The sequence below is a fragment of the Narcine bancroftii genome, chromosome 5 (assembly GCF_036971445.1).
Source record: "Narcine bancroftii isolate sNarBan1 chromosome 5, sNarBan1.hap1, whole genome shotgun sequence".
NCBI classification, from domain to species: domain Eukaryota; kingdom Metazoa; phylum Chordata; class Chondrichthyes; order Torpediniformes; family Narcinidae; genus Narcine; species Narcine bancroftii.
Genome location: NC_091473.1, coordinates 122,009,676 through 122,026,483, shown reverse-complemented (window position 1 = coordinate 122,026,483; position 16,808 = coordinate 122,009,676). Strand labels below are relative to the sequence as shown.

Below are 16,808 nucleotides of genomic sequence, written 5' to 3'. Positions count from 1 at the left end.
CAACCAACTGAAAAACCTCACAAAGATAAGCATATACAGAGCCGTTGTCATACCCACACTCCTGTTCGGCTCCGAATCATGGGTCCTCTACCGGCATCACCTACGGCTCCTAGAACGCTTCCACCAGCGTTGTCTCCGCTCCATCCTCAACATCCATTGGAGCGCTTTCATCCCTAACGTCGAAGTACTCGAGATGGCAGAGGTCGACAGCATCGAGTCCACGCTGCTGAAGATCCAGCTGCGCTGGGTGGGTCACGTCTCCAGAATGGAGGACCATCGCCTTTCCAAGATCGTGTTATATGGCGAGCTCTCCACTGGCCACCGTGACAGAGGTGCACCAAAGAAAAGGTACAAGGACTGCCTAAAGAAATCTCTTGGTGCCTGCCACATTGACCACCGCCAGTGGGCTGATATCACCTCAAACCGTGCATCTTGGCGCCTCACAGTTTGGCGGGCAGCAACCTCCTTTGAAGAAGACCGCAGAGCCCACCTCACTGACAAAAGGCAAAGGAGGAAAAATCCAACACCCAACCCCAACCCACCAATTTTCCCCTGCTGCCTGTCCCGCATCGGACTTGTCAGCCACAAACGAGCCTGCAGCTGACGTGGACTTTTACCCCCTCCATAAATCTTCGTCCGCGAAGCCAAGCCAAAGAAAGAAAGCTAGCTGGTACAAGCTATGGTTCTGCAAAGCCTATAGCACAGGAGAAATTATACATGTGTGCAGGTTAGTTCAGAAAGAACACGTTGTTCCCAGAAAGAATGACACAAACCCAGTTGAGTGTAAACACTGACAGCTTTATTGGGCTCACAGCCCTGCTTTTATTCTCAAGCTGAGGGGTGTGGTCAAAACCCTCTCAGCACTGATTGGTGTGTTTGTGATCCGCTTTCCCTGATAGGCCAATTAAGCTCTCTTGGTTGTGGCCAATTGGAGGGCAGCGCTGTGGGACTTGTGCAGCCAGCTGGATCCTCATATTTGTCCTTCATTTTGTGAGGGCCTGTGGGGGAGCTGCGAAGGGCCACCACAATAGAAATTCCTCCAGAATTCAGTTGGACTGGCTTATAGGGACTATAAAAACTACTAACCTCCCATAAACTTTTATGTAAGAAAAAGATTTCCTCTGCTATCTTCAGGCAGAACCATGTCATGTTTATTTTCTATTTGCAGTCACCCCCAATTATGTCACTGACCAGAAAGAAATTCATTTGAAGTTTTTACCAACCAGTACACGATGTGTTTTTATTTTTGTAGATTGGAAAGCATTTTTAATCATTTTCTTTTGTCCACCTCTTTTTCAATGAAAGGCAAGATGCTTATCCTTGATTATATCTTGGCTATGACTCGAAGTACCAGCTCCGATAAGGTGGTTTTAGTATCAAACTACACACAAACTCTGGATTTATTTGAGAAGCTCTGCAGAGATAGGAGGTAAGTAAAGGTATTTTGATGTTTTGAGCCAGCTGGTCGATATACAAATAATCTTAAATGAATGGAACCACGAAGGATGCGAGGTAACTTGATGGAGGTATAGAAGATTATGAGGATTCCAGATATGGTGGACAGCCAGCACTTGTATCCTGGGATGACAATAGGAAATACCAGAGGACATCTGTTTAAGGTGAGGGTAGGAAAGTTTAGGGGAGATGTCACTCACATGGTGGTGGATGTCTGGAATGAATTCCTTGATGTGGTGGTAGCATCTGATACAATATCAACATTCAAAAGACTGTGAGAAGTAAGACAAATAGAGGTCAGGAAAAATTAGCTTAGGAACATTGTGAGCTGAAGGGCCTGCACTGTGCCATAATGTTCTATGCTTAAAATCCTACAAGATAGTTTGGGACAAGTGAGACTGAATTTGATTGTCAGGTATGCTCTGATTGATTTCCAGCTGTATATATTGTGGTTGCAACTGAAGTTGAATTAAATTATTAGTGTGTTTATGACATATGGGCAATGTAAGCAGAGTTTCCATGCTCATTGTGGGATCTTTACTCTCAGTGCTAACAATACAGACCTGTGATCAACATTTTATCTGAAAATGTTACTGTGGGCCATTACATGAAAATGTTATCAGCTGATCATTTGTAAAATGTTAATTCTGATATGTCAACCCGTATATTTCTGAATGTTGATGCAAAACTCTGTGATCAACCCAATTCTCATGCCCTCTCTGCGCCAATACTGACCTTCTCATCCTTGCATTCAAATTTGCACACATGCTTCATCCACCATATCTCGAAAACTCTCAAGCCTGACAGCCTTTGTCTCTGCGTTGCTTGCAGCTAGTACAGTCAAGCACCTCATTAAAGCTATTTGGGTAACAAAAATAAGCCCATAAAATATTCATCAATCACTATTTCAAAAAGTTGGGGTGCTCTCAGTGAATTTGTAGGTCGGGGCGGGGGGGAGAAATTAACAATTTTCAGGTTATACTCCTTGCAGCATGCACAGAGAGCACGAATTTGGGCTGTGGAAAATAGTGATAGCAATCTTGTTCTTGGAATGCCCCCACCCATCCACCCCTTATAATGCACTGATACTGTATATTTTAAATTCCTTCCAAAAATTTCTCCTGCATCCCACTCGTCTCTCCTTTTTTTGGATTCTCCTCCTGTTCTACCTTTCTGTTCAAAATTTGCCTCTTTTTGAAGTAAACGTTCAAATCAGTTTTAGGGTATTTTAATGTGTTTTTGATGTGGCTTGTATCTGAAAAATTGATTGAGATAAAGTACAAAGATTAAAATGTACAGTAGGTAAAAGGTACTGAAATAATGTGCTTTGCCTCAGACAATGCCACTTCCTCATTTCTCTGATCTGGATGGTTAAAGTTTCAAGTCCTATTCCAGGAATATAAACGCATTATCTCTGCTCACATGTTACACTCTAGATGACCTGAGATAAAAGGTGTTATTCTTTGCATGAGATTTCGACCTCTGTGTATTGATCTCTCCCCTTTGAATAAATGTGATACTGAAGTCATTTTTCACTGACACAGGTGATGTCTTTTGATAAGATGTTAAAACAATTGCCTCAATTAATACCACGAAAATAGCTTTTCTGATCATTAACTGATTGCCTGTTATGCGTTCTTACTAATTTGATTGCCTTGTCCCAACTTTACAAAGATGTAAGTGAATTATGATGCCGACTCCAAAAGTACTTTGGCTGGTATTTACATATACATTTTAATATCTAAAGTTATGAAAAGCAACAGAGATGGCACCATCTTCCTTGGTTGTAATGAAATTATTTCTGTTCGAACATTGGATTAAATTAGCAACATTGGTATTAACATTGCAGCTTTTGACCTGAAATGGAATTGGTGACTGACAGCTGCTCACAATGCCAGTAGTCTAATGATGGCATTTGATTAGTGTGTTTTGAGAGAACCTGAAGCCTATGGATACAAGCCTTGCTCTGTTTTCTGTTTAGTGTTAAATGTTTGCTCGTCCTTAGAATATCTTTCAACTTCATTTCCATGTATCAGGTACCTGTACGTTAGACTGGATGGTACAATGACAGTAAAAAAGAGGTCCAAGATTGTGGAGCGTTTCAATAATCTTTCGGTAAGTGACAGAAGAAATATATTTTTAAGAACAGTTTAAGAATTTATAAATTAATTCCTGATGTTGTGCTGCAGATCTTGAAATTTAAAGAGATGGGATCGGTTGCAAGTTGAAATCTGGACAGCAAGGCAACTGATTTGGAGGGAACCTTCAGGTAGTGGCGTTCTCAAAAATCTACTGCCCTTAGTGGTGGTAGAGGTTGTGGATTTGGAGGTGCTGTTGGAGTGGCATGGGTGCAAATACTACCGTGCATTTGTAGATGGTACCTACTGCAGCCCTGCGTGCTGAAGTTGGAGGAATAAATGTTTCAGGTGGTTGACTCAAGCGGCTGCTGTGTCCTGCATGATGTTGAGCCTCTTGATTGCAGGGAAATCCAGGGAACCAATCTGTGATTGATATGAATGTTAATTATTGGGCTATATTTTGTATAATTATTTAAATTAACACCAAAACAAAATCAGTGGAGTTTTAAAGAAGTTGATGCTCTACATACTGCCTTTGTTTTAAATGAAATGCAGTAGAATTGTGCTAGGCTCTTAGACTGAAGCTGTGAATGAAGGCTGCAACATGGCAATCACCACCTCCCATTTAGCCAGAAGATGTTCAGTGACAAAGACCTTTGGTAATGGCCATGAGGCTGCTGATCCATTAATTTCTTTGGAAATGATTATTACAGATACACAATCCTTTATCCGGACATCTAACCCGGAAAGATCCAAAATCCGGCAAGTGGGGAGAGAAACGGCAGCGCGAGTCGGGGGGGAGAGACCGGCAGCGCGAGTCAGGCGGGTGAGGGAGAGACCGGCAGCGCGAGTCAGGCGGGTGAGGGAGAGACCGGCAATGCGAGTCAGGCGGGTGAGGGAGAGACCGGCAGCGTGAGTCGGGCGGGCGAGGGGGGAGACAGGAAGTGCGAGTCAGGTTGGTGAGGTGGGCTGGGGGGGAGACGGCAGTGCAACTGGGAAGGGGGTGGAGGTGGATATGGCAGCACAATTCAGGTGGGCTTAAATCTAGCTTTCCAAAATCTGAAATTTGGAACACATTGTCCCCCAAGGGTTCCGGAAAAAGGATTGTGTACCTGCACTGGTAAATGATCTGTATGGCAGCACAGCCAGAGGTATTACACTTATTGTATCTTCTATTTTGTAAATGTTGAGAGGCTGTTTGAGCTATAAACTGTTGCAATCTTGACTTTTGATATGCATCTCATTCCCATCATAATCTGTTGGACTTTTTCTTCTAATGCTCATGTTCCAAAGATTTACATCCTTCCTTTGGTGGTCTCAAATGCACTGATGTATTTGTGATAGTTCAAATAAGTGCTCAAAATAATTGAAACTGAGTTAATTAGCTGTGAATCAGATAAATTTCACTGAAAGTCCTGCAGGTAACTCATGATAGACAATAGTTAGATATAATTTCCAGCACTGTTTGCAGAGCAGGACCATCATGAACCAAGAGGAAAGGAGAAAAGATGCCCCAACGTCCAAATCTTGGAGGTAACCAAATGAGATTACAGATGCTGTACAACTAAGGTAACACAGTAAATGTAGGAGTTTCCTGTTGGGTTTTGGCCCAAAACATCAACTTCCATGGATGGTGCCTGACCTCTTGAGTTCCTTCAGCATTTTGTGTGTTAACACCAAACCTCACCTGGGCATTAAGTCTAGATTTCTAATAGAGGCTGAGGTTCCGATTCATTGCTGGCTCTCTGGATATGGTTTGAGTGAATTCCTTGGAGTGAATCTGGTGGAAATGAATTACCTATTGGATCTGCACTGATGCTTCAAACTCTTTGATAATAATCCAAATAGTCTTTGTGGGTGCAGTGAAAACATCAGATATGTTAACTAGAGATGGAAGAATTTATAGAAGATGGATAGAGTAGTTCTACAATGAATTTATCATTTTAAAGTGGATCATTATGAAGTTGATTTTCAATTGGCCCTTGCAATAATTTTATTATTAATATTAATTAACAGTGATGTTAAAGTGATTAATGGGAGATTATCTTTTGTAATGAATAACAATTTTTTAAGCATTTATTTACAATTCATGAGAGGATTTCCTCTTAATTTATTCCTTTAAAATCTTTTAAATTTTAGCTACTTGTAAAAATCTATTTCTGTATCCATCTCAACTTGAGTCCCCTCAGGCCAAGTGATGGGCTTCTCCATTTTAACTCAGTAATTATATATTCCTCAATTGTTTCTGGCATTTTATACCATGCCAAACCAGAATGAATTGTGTAACTGTTTGGTTGCACTATTTATGCTTATTCAAGTTTTTACCTGAACTGGTAAACATCCTGAACTATTTGCTGATCAGAGCATCTACCCTGACCCTAGCTCTAATACACAACTATTGTCCAAAATCCAACTGGTTTCCACTAATTCTGCAAATTGGCCCAAGTTCTATTCTGCAAAGAAAATCCTAAATGTCCTAAATTTATGGTCCTCGATTGAATAAATCTATATTTATAATTGTCATAAATATTGAAGATAGAGTGGGGGATTTCCAGTCTCATTACTTATTTATTTTCTCAGAATCCTGAATTTATCTTCATGTTGAGTAGTAAAGCTGGTGGATGTGGCTTGAATTTGATTGGCGCAAATCGATTGGTCATGTTTGATCCAGACTGGAATCCAGCTAACGATGAACAAGCGATGGCTCGTATATGGCGTGATGGACAGAAGAAGACTTGTTACATTTACAGGCTTTTGTCGGTAGGGAGTTGATGATTTATGCTCACTGTTCTGGTGTTCCAAACGTTTTAAAGTGCTGTATCTAGATGATGAAGACATTGAATCAAATTTAAATCAATAACCAGGCAAAGCATTAGCTAACTAAAGGAGAAGAGTTTATATTTTAAAGTGTTTGAATATTGTTCTTAATAGTTATTGCTTTCTAAATATAATTTCAAGTACTATGGAAAATTGATTATATCTTAAGTGTTTGATTCAGTTGTGCCTTAGTTTCACAGATGAAACAGTATAAACATTCTTAATAACAGTTTTGCATGTTACTAAAATGGTGATATTCTATGGTAATAGTGGCAAATGATCAGAGTTCACTTCTCTCTATAGCTCCTTTTCCACTGGCACCTTGCCCCAAGAATTAGCCAGGACAGGGACCAGTGGAAAAAGGAAACTGTCAGCACGCCAGCATTTAATGATGTCATTTCACACCGGGGATTTACCGGCTCTACCCCTACTCATAACCTCGGCGTTTGCTGATCCCAATGTGCTGATAAAACCAGTGGAAAAGGAACAGCAGAAAGATGCCTGTTTCCAGTTGAAGGTAGAACACTCTGATCCCCAGTTAAGGGTGGCCCAGTGAAAACAGCACAAAGGGTTTCCTATCCCACGACATTGCATAGCCAATTAACTGGAATGGCAGTGGAATAGGGGCTTATCATAGATATCCTAATCCAGGGATAGTCAAACATTTTTGGTTCTGGGCTACATACAGAAAAATGTAAGGAGTCATGGCCAAACAATATTAAGCCCAGCAATTTTCAAGTAGTTACACTGCAAGAAAAGCTGTATTTTTTGACCATCGAAAATTCATTTTCTATCAAAATAACTATGCAACATTACTGAACGGATTAACTATTGACATTTCAGTAATTTATTGATGTGCTCACATATTACAGGAGGCACTTTTGTATCTGCTACTCAAATTTAAATGAATACAATAAATCTCTCATTCAAATAGCAGTGCAAAAGAATAGGAGAAAAGATCAAGAAAGGGATGAGGCAGTCTCCAACATACTTCCACTACTCCCAGACAATACAGTTCATGGTTCAAGTGTCCACCTTAATGATTATAATGCAATATATAAATCTGTAAAAAAGGCTATTAAAGATGGGCTATTAAAGTTAACAGATACCTTGCAAATCAAACATAGTTCCCCCTTGACTTGTATGGATAAAGTATTCATTTTTTCACAATGTCTGAAATTTTCGGCACTCCCTTGCTATTTTCTGACTTTTGGTTCTGCTATGTTTAATCGACTGAGGTTTTTTTAACTGAGGTAAATGTTTTTATTTTAAGTTGAGTAAACATTTTCATCAATCAAAAACATTTGAAAAGTCCATTTAGTAGTTGTTCAAAATGGCAGCTACATCTAGTGTTGAGACTAAGAAATAAGATGTAGATACATTGCAATTTACAGTTAGAGACTATGTTCTAACCGGCCATATTCCATTTTATTTTTTTAAAATTCATCCTGGGCCACTTAAAAATAGGCAACAGGCCGCAGTTGGCCTGGGGGCCTTAGTTTAGCCACCCTGTCCTAATCTATTCCAATTTCCATTCATTATTGGCCCCTTGATTTTTTCTTTTTTTCTCTCAACATGTCCTCCAAATGTAAAACCCTTGGTCTGGTACATACACTTTAATGGTTTTCCATCCAGTCGTGTCTTTAGAAACTCAGTATTAAAGCTATGTTTTTACTCCTAAAAATCTTAACTAAAACTTATTCAAGCATTAGAATGTCAATTGATATCTTTTTAAGATCAAGAAATAAAGAAAATCTAAAGGTAATAATTTTCCTGATAGTCATTTCAGTTTGTTAATAGGATTTTTGCATTATTTACATTATCATAGTTTTACATTACAGAAATGGGCCCTATGGCTCACCGCATCCATGTTGACCATTTCATGTTTCATTTTGTTGATATGTTTGTCCATATAATATCGAAGACAGAATTTCAATAGTATCCATGAATTATAAAGCATTTTCAGTAATACACAGGATATGATAAGATGGCATGTAATTCTATTTTTCTCTTTAGAACTATTTCACTCTGTTACAGCATTACTTGTAAAGGTTTTCCAAAGATTATTTGCATAGAAGGAAACACATTGCATCCCCTTTATAAACTTGAGCTTTTCTATTCTGTTTTTGGTTGCAAACTATTTTATTATGTATCCTGGCATCTGGGAGGCATGGGTAGTATAATGGTTAGCACAACACCAACAATCGGGACATGGGTTCAAATCCTGTGCTGTCATTAAGGAGTTTGTATGTTCTCCCCATGTCTACCTGGATTTCCTCCCACCTTTCAAAATGTACCGGGGCTTGTGGACCAAAGGTAACTCTGTCTTGTAATGTTTCAGACTGGGACAATCGAGGAGAAGATTTTCCAGCGTCAAACACACAAGAAGGCACTGAGTAGCTGTGTTGTTGATGAGGAGCAAAATGTTGAAAGGCATTTCTCTCTTGGAGAGCTTAAGGAGCTCTTTACTCTAAATGAGACCACAGCAAGTGATACACATGATAGGTAACAATTATGACTGATCAATTTTACAGCTGTTTTTAAATCTGTTACTTCACAATATGAGTTGCTATAAAGATAGGGTATGGAGTGATGTTGATTCTGCATTAATTTTTGGTCAAGTTTATTAAGCATCGATGCAATTAATAAAAAGCAGAAATAAAGCTCCGAGAGAAGAAAATGAAGATTATTTTGTTCTTTTTTGCTATTTTACTTAAATTAATAGGTACAGGCTCCTTTAATAGTTAATCCTGAGTAAAAGGTAATTTTCCCCTTCATTTGGCCCAAAAATCACGCATTTTCCATATATCCCATGTAAAAAGTCAACGCCCCGCGACCGCGGATCCTCGTCCTAGCCGATCGCCCATCCGAGCTTTCAGTGCCCCAACCCCGCATTTGAGCTCCCGACGCTCCGAACGCAGACTTGCCACCCGATCCCGCCCATCCGAGCTCCCGACATCTCGACCATGAACCCTCGCTCCAGACGTCTGCCTACCAGAGCTTCCAACACCCCGACTGCAGAACCTCTCATGGCTTGCTCCCGATGCCCTGACTGTGGATTACCCCGGCTGCCCAACCACTGGAGCTCCTAATACCCCGACCACGGATCCCCGCCCCAGCTGTCCCCCCACTGGAGCTCCCGAAGCCTTGACCATGAACCCTCATTCCAGACACCCACCTATTGGAGCTTCCCACACCCCAACCATGGATCCTTGCTTCGGCTGCCTGCTCATCTGAGCTGCCATGCCCTGAACGCAGACTTACCGCCCAGACCCGGCCATCTGAGTTCCCAACATGTTAAACGTCACAGAGATTTGCCATGGACAAAAGTAGTATCTGTGATAGTCGACCTCCTCAATTTGACCTGCAAAATTGGTCCGCAAAGTTTTGCATATTACATGAGAAATGGAAACAGATAAGGCTCAAATTGGTAGTTTAGGTGTGCTTGTTATAATAGATTTGCTCCACACATAGTTATCTCGAAGAAAACTGCAATTAAGCATCCTAGCTACAGGAGAAATATATCACAGATTCATTCTGACCTTTATCTGTTTCCCATTCCTGATGTATATTTAGCACTGAAGATTTAAGTTATGTACTTAATCATGGAGTTTTCAGATCACTCCACTAATTCAAATTTCAATCAGTTGCACATAGACCAGAACATTGTTATAAGGCAATGAGACCAGATGAAGGTTGATCTGACAGGTATTTTCTAACCCAGAATAATGTCACTTAATTGTAATCTGCAGTGGTTTAGTGAAATTGTGTAATTTATTTTCTGTATCTGAAGCTTGCTGGTGTCACCACCCCTTCCTTTCTGTAGGTTGAAGTGTCGTCGATGTGTAAATGGTCACCAGGTGCGCCCTCCTCCTGAAGGTTCAGATTGTACATCAGATCTTTCTCAGTGGAATCACTGTGCAAATAAACGTGGACTACAAGATACGGTCCTTCAATCTGCCTGGGATGCTGCAGTCTCCTTTGTGTTTCATCATCACTCTCACGAGGAACAACGTGGTCTTATCTGAGATATCTGAATACACATGCAAAATTGTGGTGAAGACTCATTAGTTAATGGTGTCTGGAACAGTTTGCCTTTATGAAATCTAGTTGCATTGTAGATTCAGCGGTGTGCTCTCAGTGGAATCTCTGAACTTTAAGGAATCTGAGGATCAGCGAGCTACATTGTCCACCTTGACTGTATTTATTTGAATATGCTGCTCTGTAATGATGGCTAAAAATATGCATTACTGTCCTGTTCTCGAATGTTTTCATCTCCTGATGAGACACCTGTCTATTAAGGGAATTTGAATGACCACACAGCTTATTATATAAAGATGTTTTATGATCTATTCTGTGAATAGCCAAAGGCTTCTAAACTATATTTTGCAAAAGGTTTTGGCGAGTTGAAAGTTGTATTGATGAATCAGTCATACTGAAGTGTTCACTTGATATTTTATGTTCGGTGTATGAGGAATAACTGATTTAAAATTTACAGCTTAAGCATATACAATTTCTGTCATTCTCTCCAATGCTATTAAAAAATATTCAGGAATCCTGAAGATCCTGGATCTTTGAGCTACCCATCGTCAGCAAACATGGAAGCACAGCTGTGTGGCTGTGATACTGATTATTGGGAATATCAGTATTGTTTTCCACTGTATTCTTTTCTGAGGGTGCAATTTTTTGTCTGGCTCTATGTAAAACACCATGATCCTGCTTAATAAAGTTACAGCTGTAATTTGGGGAAGTCTGACCTCTGCACTCAATTAATTCTGCCTTTGTTAACTATCTGCCCTTGAAGTACCTGTTGGTTGTGGCCCTCTATTATATTCATGATGTGATCAGCCGTGGCAAGGATCAAATGTAATCGTCTCCCTTAGTTTTAATTGCACCAAGTGCACAATACTGAGCTCAATGTACTGAGATAATGAAAGTCCGAGTTTCCCTTTGGTTTGAATGTAAATCATGACTGAAGTAAACCCGTTACCTTTCCATTTTGAAGTAGGTGTGGGTTACTTTAAATTAAACATGTACCTTTCTCATTGGATGTGGTATTAGTAATGCATGTTTTTCATTGATTGTGGTGACATGTACCCTCTTGAATGGCTTCAGTCATTGCTGCCTGATAGGCAAAAAGTTTCAGGATTTTCAGCCAGTTGTGAAACAACAGCTATTTTTGCAAACAAAAAAAAAGGCTGAAGTATTTATGTTTCTGCTGCACCTTGATGCACTTCATCAGCCATTCTCAATTTTTTTTTGGCAATGGCTCCCCTAGGACTCTGCTCACTTCCCTATGAAGCAGTCAAGATTTGGTTTCTTCCATACTTTTCTCCTACAGACTACATAAAAAAAAATGTGAGATGAAAACAAGGCTTTTAAATGTACTGTGCCCCATCCCCCCCCCCTCAGGGACTGTTGGGAATGTTCTAAATGGTAGAGGTAATAAATTTTAGAAGTACTGTGCAAGTTTTTCAATTGTGGAAGTATATAATGTACAATCGCTGGATAGGGTGCCTATCAAGCTTTTGTTTTCGGAGCTGAATGCATCCAGGTCTCTGGAGATTATTCCATTGCCCTCTGTGGCTCACAGAAAGTAGACAGGAGATGAGCCAGGTGTTGCAGAAATCTGCTGATGCTTTGTATTCACCCTACTAACGTAACAGGTTCAGCCAAGCCACTGATCAGCGGTAATCCCATGGACAAAGGGCTGACGTTGAAAATGAAGACCAATGAAGAGGGCAATGAAGGCCAGTGAGGAGGGCAATGAAGGCCAGTGAGGAGGGCAATGAAGGCCAGTGAGGAGGGCAATGAAGGCCAGTGAGGAGGGCAATGAAGGCCAGTGAGGAGGGCAATGAAGGCCAGTGAGGAGGGCAATGAAGGCCAGTGAGGAGGGCAATGAAGGCCAGTGAGGAGGGCAATGAAGGCCAGTGAGGAGGGCAATGAAGGCCAGTGAGGAGGGCAATGAAGGCCAGTGAGGAGGGCAAGTAAGGCCAGTGAGGAGGGCAAGTAAGGCCAGTGAGGAGGGCAAGTAAGGCCAGTGAGGAGGGCAATGAAGGCCAGTGAGGAGGGCAATGAAGGCCAGTGAGGAGGGCAATGAAGGCCAGTGAGGAGGGCAATGAAGGCCAGTGAGGAGGGCAATGAAGGCCAGTGAGGAGGGCAATGAAGGCCAGTGAGGAGGGCAATGAAGGCCAGTGAGGAGGGCAATGAAGGCCAGTGAGGAGGGCAATGAAGGCCAGTGAGGAGGGCAATGAAGGCCAGTGAGGAGGGCAATGAAGGCCAGTGAGGAGGGCAATGAAGGCCAGTGAGGAGGGCAATGAAGGCCAGTGAGGAGGGCAATGAAGGCCAGTGAGGAGGGCAATGAAGGCCAGTGAGGAGGGCAATGAAGCAGTAAGTTGAAGATGGTTTAACCTCGAACTTGGCTATGAAAATGTCCAGCAATGTTTTGAGGCCAAGGCAATTAACTTGGAACAAGTACCATGTTTGAGATTTTGATTAAAGTTTCCCTCATCTTTTATTGAGGCTCCTTTATACCATAATAGTGCAAAGGCTGCTAGCATGAGAATGAAAGAGATAGCTGGGGCAGGAGCTATGATCTTTGAATCCTCTGGCTGCAGGGGAGGGGCTGGAGGATGGGAAAATGGCAAATGAAGTCCCATTGTTTAAACAAAGGTAATAGAATCTTCAGATTATAAACCGGTGGGTCTTGTGTCATTGGTGCATAAACTAATGGAGAGAATTCTTAAGGATAGGATCTATGACGATTTGGAGAAGTATAGTCTACTCAAGGATAGCCAGCATAGCTTTGTGAAGGGAAGGCCATGCCTCACGAGCCTAATTGAGTTTTTTGAGGAGGTAACAAAAAAGATTTGAGGGTAGGGCAGTAGATGTGGTCTATGTGGATTTTAGCAAGGTTTTTGACAAGGTTCCCCACAAGAAACTCATCCAGAAAGTCATGGAGCTTGACTGTGTGGATAAAAAAAAAAATTTGCTGGTATAAAGAAAGCAGTGGAAGGAAAGTATTCTGCCTGGAGGTCACTGATTAGTGGAGTGCTGTAGCGATCTGTTCTGGGACCCCTACTTAATGATTTTTATAAATAACCTGGATGAAGAGGCAGAAGGATAGGTCAGTAAGTTTATGGAGGTTGTTGAAGGTAACAAGAGGATATAGACAGGATGCAGAGTTAGGCAGAAAAGTGGCAGATGGATAAGTGAGGTGGTGCATTTTGGAAGGACAAACCAAAAGGGTTAATGGTCAGTTGCTTTAAGTGTTGAACAGAGGGACCTTGGGGTTCAAATCCATACATCCCTCAAAATCGCCGCACATGTTGATAAGATAGTTAAGGCCTGTGGGACGCTGGGCTTCATTAATAGGAGGATTGAGTTCAGAAGTAGAGAACTCTACAAATATCTGCTAAGACCACTCGGAGTAGTGTGTTCAGTTTTGGTCACCTCATTATAGGAAGGATGTGGAAGCTATGGAGAGGAGGTAGAGATTTAACAGGATGTTACCTGGAATGGACAAAACGTCTTGAGGCAAGGTTAGCAGAGCTGGGACTTTTCTCTTTGGAGCACAGAAGGATGGGAGGAGGCTTAATAGAGGTTTACAAGACTGAGAGGCATAGATAAGGTAGACAGCGGGCACCTATTTCCCAGGGCAGGAATAGCAAACACCAGAGGACATGTATTTAAACTGGAGGGAGGGAAGTTTAGTGGAGACATCAGGATAAGTTTTAAAAAAATCTACATAGAGTTGTGGGTGCCTGAAATGACTTGCCAGGGATGGTGGTGGAGACTGAAACATTAGGGCAATTAAGAGACTCTGGCACATGGATGGAGGAAAAGAGGAGGATTACAGAGTAGGGAGTGTTTTTAAAGGAACATATGGGCCTGTACTGTACTGTTCTGGGTTAAGTCACTTAGATTGTCTAATATTTAATAGTGTACTGAACCTAAATTCAACCTTAAGTGAATTGGAATAATTTTTGAACACCAGCTTGCTCTTCTTTCTACCCTATGTTATCACTGAGATATCCCAATTGCAAATCATTAGCCTATTGCAGAAAGTCTTGTACTTTTTAAAAAAAAAATGCTTTGCCCAATGAACTTTATTGAAAAATGTCATTACAATACTTAAATCAATAACTCATTACTTCAAAGTACATTTTCTTTATAAAACCATACAGAGGTACATAAAATTAAGTGTAACCCAAGATCAGTACATGCTAAGGCCAAGTCAAAATCCCACTTTAAAAAAAAATAGCTTTAGTCCAACATGCTGTCTGAGAACTTCAGGGTGGTGGTGGGGGGGGGGGGGGGGGGTTTGTGGGAAGGAGGAGAATATTTACTTCAAAATACTTAAACAGTTATGTTTGAAATAGGTTCTTTGGAGTGACTTGGATTTTGAGGTTTGGAAGACTACCTGAGTGCAAGTAAGCAATAGCTTTGGTCATAAAATACTTATTTGTACAAGGGCTCCAAAGGTACAGACCTACTCCACAACAATCTATCGCTACCCTACCACACACCTGTAATCTGTTTTACTCACATCCATCTGAGTCTCAAGTGTTCCTATTGTTCCAGCCCCCATCATTGTTTTTTTAAAAAAACTTAACTGACATCTCCCCAAAATTTACTCACAGATTTCCTTTGTACCCGAGAAAAATGCAGTCTGTAAATGCTAAATAATATGCTTTCTTCAAATGGCAATTTGTACAAGGGCAGATCAGGACAATTCTCTGAAGGGATTGCAGAAGTTAATCAATTGTTATGCACTCTGCAAGAATTACCAATGGGACAAGCCATGAAAGACTGGGCCATGAATAAAGGCATTTTTTGGGTGTATTATGTACCCTATTATCCCCAAGCATCAGAGTTGATTGAGAGGATGAATGTACTTTTGAGGCAACAAATCTCTCTGCTTAAAAGCCACCCACATCCAACAGGGGTGGTTAGCTGTCCTGAACAGACCTTTCCTCAGGACCTTTCACAGAATGATTGTGAGTACCACTGAACTGGAGGAGGAAGCAGACACATGCTACAGGGGTGGTTAGCTGTCCAAAACAGACCTTTCCTCAGGACCTATCACAGAATGATTGTGAGCACCACTGAACTGGAGGAGGAAACAGACACATCCTACAGGGGTGGTTAGCTGTCCTGAACAGACCTTTCCTCAGGACCTATCACAGAATGATTGTGAGCACCACTGAACTGGAGGAGGAAGCAGACACATCCTGCAGGGGTGGTTAGCTGTCCTGAACAGACCTTTCCTCAGGACTTTTCACAGAATGATTGTGAGCACCACTGAACTGGAGGAGGAAGCAGACACATGCTACAGGGGTGGTTAGCTGTTCTGAACAGACCTTTCCTCAGGACCTATCACAGAATGATTGCGAGTACCACTGATCTAGAGGAGGAAGCAGACACCTGCTGAAATGATTCCTCCAGTGTGCTGGAGTGGATGAGTGCACATAAATTCTCTGGCTTGCAAGGGGGAAATTGTAACAAACAAAGAATGTTAACATTTAACAGGTATCAGGACCAGGGAAACTCCATCTGGTGTATTTAAATCGACAAAGTGAGAGCAGTCTCAACATTTGTACAAAAATGATGCTACTTTGTTTGCTTTTAAATAAAATGAGGGTAACGGATCAACAACATGGACTTTCCTCTGGGGTAGAGGATGCCTCCTGGATGTGGAGGAAGGACAGACAAGGATCACCCTCATGTTAAGGGAATAATGCTTCTCATTCTGACGGAATGAACAGTGACTGAGGCCTTGGTTGATTTTGCTTCAGGAACTGCTCTAGCAGCAGCAAATTTCTCAACAGTCATAATGATTCTTGAGAATACTCAGTGATCTTTTTAAAATCTCTCTCGACTATTCTGAATTACCCTTGATAGATAAATAGAAGACCTGAATTTGTACAACGCAGCGATTAGATAGTTTGACATGCACCTTGGAGGATGCAAAGGTAGAGTTCTCGTAATACCTACATGGGACTGTCGTTATGTTAATTCTGCTGTTTAACATTGATACTACGATCAATTTACATTTAATGTGCTGTTTTGTTTCTCACAACATACTCATGAGAAATCAAAGGGATGGAATGTACAGAAAGGTTCATCAAAGGCACTGTAATTTCTCTTTGGTAGGTGTAGAGTGTTGATACCAACACAGTAGTTATAGGTTGCAAGTGAACAGGGTCTTTAATGCAGACTCATTGCCTCGGTTTCTAAGATAATGTGCCAAGGCAAAGGGTCACAAGAGCAAGACATTATAAAATGGCACCTCAGAACAGATAGAAAAGTACTGGGAAAAGAATGTAAAGTTTAATTGCGTGACATACAGACAGTATAGTGGATAGTTCTGAAGAAATGACAAAAATTCTGGTGAGGCTTCCAAGTAAAAATTTGTACCATCACTCCATAGGAAAGGTACTGGGCTGCAGACTCTAC

General features: G+C 41.2%; 2 protein-coding genes across 3 annotated transcripts in view; one reads left to right on the top strand and one right to left on the bottom strand.

Moving 5' to 3' along the window:
* Positions 1–11,222, top strand: part of rad54l (RAD54 like) — a 36,062-nt gene extending 24,840 nt beyond the window's left edge. For both annotated transcript variants that reach the window (XM_069938953.1, XM_069938954.1), the window contains 5 exons: positions 1,306–1,429; positions 3,492–3,570; positions 6,114–6,293; positions 8,692–8,855; positions 10,177–11,222. In XM_069938953.1, the coding sequence (XP_069795054.1) occupies positions 1,306–1,429; positions 3,492–3,570; positions 6,114–6,293; positions 8,692–8,855; positions 10,177–10,378 (749 nt within the window). In that variant the 3' untranslated portion in view covers positions 10,379–11,222. The remainder of the gene's footprint in view (positions 1–1,305; positions 1,430–3,491; positions 3,571–6,113; positions 6,294–8,691; positions 8,856–10,176) is intronic.
* Positions 6,103–16,808, bottom strand: part of lrrc41 (leucine rich repeat containing 41) — a 33,546-nt gene continuing 22,840 nt past the window's right edge. Inside the window, exon 9 of the mRNA XM_069938951.1 lies at positions 6,103–6,354. Within this exon, the coding sequence (XP_069795052.1) occupies positions 6,341–6,354 (14 nt within the window). The 3' untranslated portion in view covers positions 6,103–6,340. The remainder of the gene's footprint in view (positions 6,355–16,808) is intronic.